The 10229-nt window shown below is 49.8% G+C and overlaps 1 protein-coding gene across 2 annotated transcripts in view; it reads left to right on the forward strand.

Moving 5' to 3' along the window:
• Positions 1 to 6847, forward strand: part of FSTL4 (follistatin like 4) — a 592181-nt gene extending 585334 nt beyond the window's left edge. For both annotated transcript variants that reach the window (XM_066388059.1, XM_066388060.1), the window contains one exon: positions 19 to 6847. In XM_066388059.1, the coding sequence (XP_066244156.1) occupies positions 19 to 721 (703 nt within the window). In that variant the 3' untranslated portion in view covers positions 722 to 6847. The remainder of the gene's footprint in view (positions 1 to 18) is intronic.
• Positions 6848 to 10229: the final 3382 nt, after the last annotated feature.

Below are 10229 nucleotides of genomic sequence, written 5' to 3' on the forward strand. Positions count from 1 at the left end.
AGGTTCTCCCCCTTCCAGGTTCGGCTTCATCTTTAACAAGTCTGACCCTGCAATTCACAAAGTGGACCTGGAGACTCTGATGCCTGTCAAGACCATCGGGCTGCAGAGGCAGGGCTGCTTGCCTCAGGCCATGGTCCACACCCACCTGGGCGGCTACTTCTTCGTCCAGTGCCGAGGAGACGGCGCCATGGCTGCTGCTCCACAGCTGCTGATCGACAGTGTCACGGACTCCGTGGTCGGCTCCAACGGTGACGTGACCGGCACCCCACACATGTCCCCGGACGGGCGCTTTGTCATCAGCGCCGCCGCCGCAGGTCCCCAGCTGCATGTGCAGGAGGTCACACTACGAGGGGAGATCAGGACCCGCTATGACCTGAACGTAAGCCCGGGCGTCTCGGACGTGGCGTTCCAGCGCTCCTTCACCCACAGCAACCAGTACTGTGTGTACGCCACACTGCAGGCGAGGCCGGGCCTGCTGTTCCTGGAACTGTCCACAGGGCAGACGGGCGTGCTGAAGAACTTCAAGGAGCCACCCGCGGAGCCAGCCTGGTCCTGGGGAGGGCCCCGCAGGGTCGTCAGGGACAGCGGACTGTTCGGACAGTACCTCCTCACGCCAGCCCAGGAGTCACTGTTCCTCATCAATGGGCAACAAAATGCACTGCGCTGTGAGGTGTCAGGCATAAAGGGGGGAACCACAGTGGTGTGGGTGGGCGAGGTATGAAGGAGACCAGCGCAGAGCCTGGGCCACCGAGCCCACCTCCTCCTGACACCGCAGCCCCAAGCAGGCGCCCTGTACATTTTTACAGACAAAAGCAAAAACCTGTATTCGCTTTGTGGTTCGCCACTGGTCTCCTTGCAAGTTTCCTAGTCTAAGGTATGCACTGCTAACCAAGGTGGGGCTTTTACATTAGAAAGTATGAAGTATGCCTTGAGCTACGATGAGAACTCACACTGCTATGTAAAGGAGTCATTTCTGTGCCCAGCTGCCCACCACGTTTCCCAGGACACCGTGGGACTGAGCTCCTGCTTTACAGGTGGACACCTCCGTCAGTTGCCTTCACATAGTCATTATCCTTTAGCGCCTGATCCAGCCAGACTTGGCCCTGCTAGGGTGGCCTGAAACCTGGCCTGGAAACATGGACCCCCCAGGAGCAGGGGTTTCCCCTCCTGGCACAAGAGCCACATCTGTCCTCTCTCTGTACCCCCTCCTCCTTCGCAGCTGCTTCCTGCTTTTCTTGCCATTTGACTCATTGTAAGCCTGAGAGAGAGCCAATAAGACTTCTTGCAGCTTGGGGGTGGGAAAATCACTCACTTTATTTTGGAAACTTTGATTAAAAATAATTTTTTATAATCTCAAATGCTAGTAAGCAGAAAGACGCTCACTGAGGTCCAGCTCTGTTCATCCCTGCCTTAGGCCAAGTCTCTGCGAGTCACCACCCCACAGCCAGAAAGAAGAACAGTGATCATCAAAGACAGTGGTCTCCTACAGCGCTGACACCCCCAAGAGCAGATAAGGCCACCACATTGGCAAATAGTCCATTCTGGGTTGGGACCCCAAGAGACCAGGACAAACCCTGTGTGCAAGCTTTTCACCCTCCAAGGGGAACATTTTATTAGCCAGGCCCAGGTTCAGGGCAGACTGAGCTTGTCTGGCAAGGAGTGGGCAGCCTGCAGAATAGTGACCTCCAGACTCGATGCTGAAACCCCAAGGATAGGAGTGCAGTTCAGACAGGTTCCTTCAACTATCTTTTAAAAAATTCTTTTCTGACTGTGGCCCTTACACTCAGCTCTGGTACCCCCATTCCTGCATCATCCCAGCAAAGTTAGCACAGTAAGAGTGCATTCTTACACATGGGCCCCTCTTTCCCCCATAGCACACACACACTCCAAAACTCAGAATCAGAAGGATACAAGCTGTTTCTTATTCTACTGAATCATTCCTAAGTGTCTGGCTATGGTGGGCTCTCAGAAGAACAAGGAAGAGACTCTACTGGGTTCTCAGAATACCCGCTTTCCCTCTCATGTCTATGGCCAAAACCTATTGCTGGCTTGAATGATCACTTTTTAAGCCTCTTGGTGTTGGGAGACACCTTAGCTAGTTGTTCCCCCTCCACCTGCCAACATGGCCATGATTTCCCTGTGCTGCTGAGGAATGGGAAAGGAGGGCATACATCCAGCCTCACTTTAAATACACACAGCTCCCTTTCATTCCCACCTGACTGCCCAACCCACCTGTGCCAGTTTCCTGAGATCAGCCAGTATTCTGGTGTGTACCTAGTCCCTACAACTCCCAGGAGTGTGCCTAGACATGTACATTCACGTTTTAGATTTTAAAAGTACAATATGTAGGTATAGGTCGAGGAAACTGACTTCAAAAACCTAATATCAGCCCTGGCTGGTTAGCTCAGTCAGTTAAGAGGTTCATCCCAAAACAATAAGGTTACAGGTTTGATCCCAGCCAGGGCACACATGGGAAGCAGCCAATGAGTGCACAACTGAGTGGAACAACAGATGAATACTTCCCTTCCCTCTCCACTCTCTCTCCCTTCCTCTATCTCTCTAAAAATAAAAATTTAAGCCCTGGCTGGATAGCTCAGTTGGAGCATTGTCTGAAGTGCGGAGGTTGCCAGTTCAATTCCCCAGTTAGGGTACATGAGCAACTTGATGATCCTGTCTCTCTCTCCCTGCCTCCCTTGGGGGGGGGGGGGGGGCTATCATTGTTTCACAATTGCTGAGATGGATGGATCTTATCCTTCCTTTTTATTCGTGCCTCAATCTCTTGACACATTTACTTCCAAACTCCCACATTTATCATTGATATCCCCCAACTTTCAGCCCTGATTGGTTGACTCAGTGGTCGAGTGTCAGCCCAGAATGTGGATGTCCTGGGTTTGATTCCTGGTCAGGGCACACAGGAGAAGTGCTCCATCTGCTTTCCCACCCCTCCCCCTCTTCTCTCTTTCTCCCTTCCCTTCCTGCAGCCAGGACAAGTTAGCCCTGGGCACTGAGGATGGCTCCATGACCTCTACCTCAGTCACCAAGAAAAGCTTGGTTGCTGAGCAATGGAACAACACTACAGATGGGTAGAGCATCGCCCCCTAGTGGGCTTGCCAGGTGAATCTGTCTCACTTCCCCTCCTCTCACTGAATTAAAAAAAAAAAAAAATTCCCCAACTTTCATGAATTTCACCCTTTGGGAAAATCTAAATTGTGGCAGCCTCTGGAAAAAGAAGTCCTGAGCCTTCCTGAGGAAGAGCCCACTGACTGCCGGCCTAAACGTCAGTGCCTCTGGGTTCCAGGATTCCTAAGAAAAAGACCAAACCGAAACCAACTGGCCTTTTAACCAGGGAGTGACTTCTGCAGCAGCTGCTTTTCTCCACGACTGAGTCCTCCCATTCCCAGTGTGTCGGAAGAGCATATCTGCCTCTTATTGTCCTCACTGTGCAGTTATAAAAGACGGCCAGTTTCAGTCTCCCTGCCCATCTGCCAGACTCTATTGAATTGGAGAAAGGAATCACAGGTCTAAAAACTGAAATCTGGAAATTTACAAAGGCCACGGGTAAATGTTTTTCAGCAGAACTGCTTGGGAGGGAGGCCAAGGACAGGATGGCCCCAGAAGAGGCTCATGGAACACAATCTGAAACCCACTGGGGTAAGAAGTCATCACAACAGGTGGGCTTGAAGCAAACCTAGCTAGCAATCCTTTTAATGAACACAAAAGATCAATTAACTGCTAATAGTTCACATTAAAGGAGTATTTACTTTACCAAAACAATCACCAAAAAAGCCACTTATATAAAGAACTATTTCAACATTACTGAAGTTTGAAATAAAATTGCACAAAAATTCAAATTTTTCTTTCTTTTTGAAATAAGAAACAATCTACACCTGTGATACTGAGCATTTGAAATGGAGGCCGTCATTCTCTTGCCCTAGTGAGCCCACATGGAGGCTCTGGGTCCAAAAGCCCACCCAGCTACCCACAGATGGCTGGTAGGAAGAGGGATTTGTCTGTTTTTAGAAGACTATGGACTTTCTGCACAGGTAGGCCTGGGCCCGGACCACACACAATGTTGCAAATGCCAAGCAGCCCCAGCAACCCTGACTCAGCAAACCATGCCTGGGCTGGCCGAGACTTCTAAAGTCTCCAAGTCATTCATGGGTCCTACTACTTACTCCAACCCCCGGAAAGCAGCCAGAAGAGCCCTTTGAAGACTTGGCTTGAGCCAACCACGGCCACCAAGCTCCAGTACTGTGATCTAGGAATAACACCATCAGACATACAAGCTCCGTCTCTGCCATTCTCACCCCGAACCTGGCCCTCTTCCACCTCCCTACTCTTCTGTGCAGAAAGGGCTCCCAGCTTCAGGCAGGTGTCTTGGAGGACAGCTTTCAACCCCAAATAATGCAGAGAACCACCTGCTGCCCCATAGAACAGTAATGGCTGAGACTTCATGCAGGAAAGCAGCCTGGAGTTGGCTTTGTGCAGCCACCACTTCCTGTTGTCTGTTGACCACTAACCTGTGAACTAAAGGTGATTTCAGAACTGAGATGTGAAACATTCATTCTGCATATATTTTTCTACAAGGGGCTTAAAAAGTAACCGGTTGATTTCTCAGAATGTGTTTTATTCAAATACCACAGAGGCTGACCCTCTCCACCACCATACCCCACCGCTTGCTCTCTCTGATCCTCCCCTGCAGAAGCCAGCCTCCATGAGAGCTGACTCCACGCCCACCTCCCTCCTGCACGTGCACCAATCTACCTCACATTTCCTCCCTGCATCCAGCACCACCAGAGCACTGTCCCCCATGCCAGGAGGCCAGACAGGTGACGTGAATGATAACAATGCTGACATGGAGTCCTCTGCCATCCTCCCCCACCCAAGACCCTGCTCCCAGTCCAAGTGCAGTCAGAACCTTTGGGACACAGCCCCTTGCTGCCCAGAATCACACACCCCCCCAGAATGCTTGCAGCCCTTTGGAGTTAAGATGACCAAGACGAGAGAGGACTCAGAACCATCAGGAAAGTCAGCTATTATCAGACAGAAACTGTCACCAGGAATAGAGATTATGACATCTGAGCCAGGCCTCATCCTGAGAAGATCTAAGCTACACCTCCCTTTGTTCCAGTTTTATTCTCGGCTTTTCCTGCTTCCTTCCTGTGCCTTGTGCCTCCTGCTCCTACAACTCAAAAGGCAACTGACCTCACCACCACACACCAGTCCCCTGCCCCTGAGCTTCTTTTGCCCATGCTGCTTCCCTGGTTTGGGGCACAAAAAGTCCCTCTTAGGGCCAGATGCTACTGTTTTTTTCCTCCCAGACTGGCATGTAGACAAAACAGTTGTTCAAGAAAGTCACTAGCTGCTTTGATTTCTCTCCAGAATCATAGAGATCACAGGACAGAGGTGCTTAAAATTTTTAAGGGGAAAATTCATAGTGGCTATCCTCAAGGTGTGGCTACAAGACCCCAAACATCTGGCAGAATGCAACCCACTTCCTGCTTTGGTCTCCAACAGCTGACCAGCCAGCACACTGGGGGACCTGGGCACCTGCCCTGGGCCTGCAGGGTTCAGGCAGCAACCAGCAGCCAGCAGCAGTCAATGGGAGCCCAGCAAGCTCAGTCACACTCGCACTTTGGAGCCAGTGGGAACTGAACCAAACCCGATCCGTGAAATTACAGAAAATACTGCGAGAAGGGGGATTGGTCTCCAAAATTCACAGCAAGGCTTCTTTAACCAGCATCAGAGTATTGAGCATGGACTATTTTTTTTCAAATCCACAATTCACACACACCCCTTTTCAAGTTCACCCTAACTAATATGGAACCATCTCTTTCCCCTGTGGCCCCAGAGAATGGGCCATGACCTAGAGGGCTCTAGAGGGCTTAGCCTGCATTCCACAAAGCAGTAACCGTTGACACGCCCTACCCCCAGCCAGGGGACACATGCTCTCCATATGTCACCATGGCAGGATCAAAGAATGCTGTCTTTTGGGGGCCTCTTCAAGATCAGAGCTTCATTTCTAAGGAAGGGCAACCGGTATTGGCTGGTTACAGGGCCCAAGAGCTCTCAAATGAGAAAATTTACTAAATCTAAACCTTCGTCCACTGCCCAGAGTGACATATGCTGTAGGTTTAAGAGTTACTGGTCCCTTGCTCCATCGGCTGCTTCAGAGAGGTGGGACAACAGGTCTGCAAGTCACCCACCCCAGAGCCATAGCACACCCTTCTGTGGAGCCCCATGGCCCACACCCCCACTGACCAGCCCCCTCCCCCTTCCTGGCCTGGCCCCTCGCACCCTGCCTTCCCCTACTGCTCATGGTTTCTGAAGGCCGTATGAGGTGACTAAAAGCAGAACTGGGCATGGAGTTTTGCTGGGAGGTCACACACACTGTTTTCTGCTGTAGTGTAGCTAAATGACCCTCAAGATATGAAGTCATACACACACCATTGTCCCGTACAGAGTCTCACCCCTCCCCACCTCAGAGCACTTCCCAATCTCTACATCAAGGTAGATTACATTATTTTGAGCAGTTGTGTAGACTCCAAAATATATTTTCTGTAATCACCGGTATTTCTCAAAAGGCCTCCTGTAATTACTATACATGTGAATTTTTCCTTATTTATAAAATATATATAAATTATTTTTAATACATCAACTTTAGTAGAAATTTGTACCGATACTGTAAGTGTATGTGGCATCTGAAATAAGTTTGTGTTTACTTTGACGTATTATGCAGGATTGCACACACCGTGCATTTGCAGTACCACTTGATATAAAGATGATTCACAAATTATCATCAAGGACTGTCATTGTAAATGCTCTTTTTCTGAGGATTTTACAATAAAACCAGAGAAAAGTTACCTTTTTCTGGTGCCAGTCTGTTGGAGGTTGTTAAAATGACAGCTGGCTCAGGCAGGGCCACTCGGGGGCCCTTCTCCAGGACCAGTATAGGGTCACGACAGAGTGAGATGGCCCCGGTTCTGGCCTGGTCGGGAGAGCTGGACAAAGGCCAGCACCTGAACCCTGAAGTTTTTCCACATGTTGAAGTTTTAGCTTAAACCACTATCTGTTTCAAAACTTACCAAAACTGTCTTGGCAACACTCTCAAATTCACCACAATCCCCAGATTCTAATCCATTCTTGACTCCAGTCAGCTGGGTTGTCAGTGGGGCCAATGTTCCAGCTACGCTGTAGAATGCATAACGTGTTCGGTAACCACTAGGCTACTGATGCAGAACCAGAACTGTGCTAAGTACAAGGAATAGAGAGACAAAGACCACCCCTGCCCTTGGTGAGCTTCCAGTCCACTGCACCAGGACCATTAGTACAGGTTCTCGGGAGACATACAACCAATAGGTGTAGGTGTGTGTGTGGAAAGAGGGAGGGAGAGAAAGTGATTGAGTTAAGGAACTGGTTCATGCAATTGTACACACTTGAAGCCCAAAATCTGCAGAGTAGGCTGGCAGCTGGAGAACCAGGGAAGAGCTGCATTTCAATCCCAAAGACAGTTTCTTAGCTAAATTCCCCCTTCCTCAGGAGAGCTCAGTCTTTCTCTCTCAATGCCTCCCACTGATTAGATGAGGCCCACTCACACTATGATGGATAACCTGCTTCACTCAAAGTCTACTGATTTTAATGTTAATCTCATTAACAAAAAGTACTTCCACAGGGATAGCTTGAATAGTGTTTGAGTATCTATCGAGGTATTGTAGCCTAGCCAGGTTGACACATAAAATTATCACAATGACATAAACAAAATGTCACTCCCCTCCCCCTTTCTTTTAGGGGAGTAACCTGTTAATGTGCCAAGCTCTGTGATAAGCACTTACTAAGCATCTGTCTTAAACCTTATAATACCCCAACAAGGCAGGTGGTGCTATTAGCTCCATTTTATAGAAGAGAAAACAGGCTCAGAACAACACTGCCAGGGTTGAAATTCAAGTCTGTTTGGCCAAAAGTCATACTCTTAACCACTAAACCTGCTATCTGCAATGCCCACCTCGATGAAAAGGCTGAACCACAGCTGCTCCAGCCTCCCTTCCTTGCAGAGCCCCTGGGTGGTGGCAGCCACACATAGTAGGAGCTCTGCTCTATTCTAACTTCTGTCTCAAGAGAAGAATGGTCCATACTAGCCCTTCAGATATGGGGGTCTGGCCAGTGACCTCAGGCAAGAGGAAATGCATCTGATTAGAATCACAAGCTCTTGGTAGAAAGCAGACAGCAGGAGTCCGTTTGCTCACTGCCCAGATGCTGGTCTCCTCACCACACACACTCTAGGCATCTCCTTTCCACTCATAAGCCCCAGGACGCTGGGTGTTGGGATTGGGGGTGGGCAGCAAAGATGTAGCCTGCCACAATCCTTTAGCCTGTGTTTTGCCCATTTCCTCCTGATGAGGCCACTCAGAGAGAAGCAAAGTGCTTGGGCCCGACCCCCCCATGCCCAGGTCTGGGAGACCTGGGAGGAGGGCAGACTCTTTGGCTTTTCCCACAGACTCCTCCACAGCCTTCACAATGCACCACTCCCCTGTTCAATCATCATTTTCCAAGAATCATCTTTGTGCCCAGGTCCTGCCCACACAGCACCCACAGTCTGCAGGAGTCAAATGGACCCAAGAAGAACCACTGGCACCCACAGTCACCAAGGGGGCCTGCAGGAGGGCTTGGTCAGAAGCAGCTTTCTGGATGAAGTGATATGGAAGACAGTGGGAAGGCCCATGTGAAGGACAGTGGGGTGAGAGCCTGCCCCCTGACAGGAACAACAAAGGCAAAGGGCTGACCTGAGAAAGCACAGCAAGAACACAGGCGTGACAGAACATGAGGGGAGTCACTGCACATAGTGCGGCCCCAGGTGGAGAGGCTGTGTAGTGGGGTGCTTATGTTGTTATAGAAAGAGAGAGCATCCTTTGGGCTCTAAGGAGTGTCTTCCCAGCAGGGGCTCTGGAGGCTCAGAGTGTCCAGGCTAAGTGGAGAGAGAAAAAGAAGATGCCACCAAGACCAGTGACTGTCCTCTAGTGCCTTGAAGCTCAGGCTCTGAGCCACCCATGCCTGGGGTCATTCTGCCTGGAGGCTGCTGTCTTTAGGAAGCCCTGGAGTCAGAGAGAAAGCTGATGCCCACAGACGAGGCAGGCAGAAGCTGACAGACGACCCTGGTACATGTCCTTCCCTCTGAGCACAGAACCCCAGGACTCTGAGGCCAGAGAGGAGCCTCCATCAGGGGCTACATGGCAGGAGACAGGTAGGAGAGAGGTGTCCAAACAAGCGGGGCTACAGGGACCCAGACAAAGAACTGAGAATGAGCTGCCCAGAGAGAAGGGACCACTCATACAGGAGAGAAATAGGGGTCTATAAATAGGGTCAGCACAGGTCTGAGGAGAAAAGACTAGACAGAACCAGGGTCACCCCTGACCCGCAGAGCACCAGCAAGCATGAAGGAAAATTGATGGTGGCTGGCAGATGGCCGCAGAGCCACAATTCTGTTAGCCAGGCTGGCTGGGCCTGAATCTCAATATTTTTTGTTGTTTTTTTGTTTTGTTTTGTTTTTGGGTTTTTTGTGTGTGTGAGAGAGAGAGGGGGACAGATAGGGATAGACAAACAGAAAGGGAGATAGATGAGAAGCATCAATTCTTTGTTGTGGCACCTTAGTTGTTCATTGACTGCTTTCTCATATGTGCCTTGACTGGGGTAGGGGGGGGGGGCTACAGCAGAACCAGTGACCCCTTGCTCAAACCAGTGACCTTGGATTCAAGCTGGTGATCTCTGCTCAAACCAGATGAGCCCACGCTCAAGCTGGCAACCTTGGGATTTTGAACCTGGGTCCTCCACATCCCAGTCTAACACTCTATCCACTGCAGTGGATATCCGCCTAGTCAGGCTAAAGTTTTAAAAATTAAATATTTATTCAATAATACATTATATTTTATTTAGGTCTAAATGGATACCATCTTTATGTGTCCTAAGATACCATCTTTATCTATCCAAAGAAAATTAGTTTGTTTCTTTAACTCCCACTTCTCCGAGGCCACTGGCCATCTGAGTTCATCTCTGCAAGCAGTTTCCAGCCAAAGTGAAATCTATCCAGTTACCAGAGCAGGACTGCTGGGCAGTATCCTGATCAGCCAAGGAAGAAGGTATGGAAAATGACAACCAATAGGACCCACACTGTGTGCAACGGGCAGAATGCACCCCCAGAGAGACCAACAACAAGATGTCCAGCATCCCCGGAGCAC

Source organism: Saccopteryx leptura, chromosome 6, assembly GCF_036850995.1.
Source record: "Saccopteryx leptura isolate mSacLep1 chromosome 6, mSacLep1_pri_phased_curated, whole genome shotgun sequence".
NCBI lineage: Eukaryota > Metazoa > Chordata > Mammalia > Chiroptera > Emballonuridae > Saccopteryx > Saccopteryx leptura.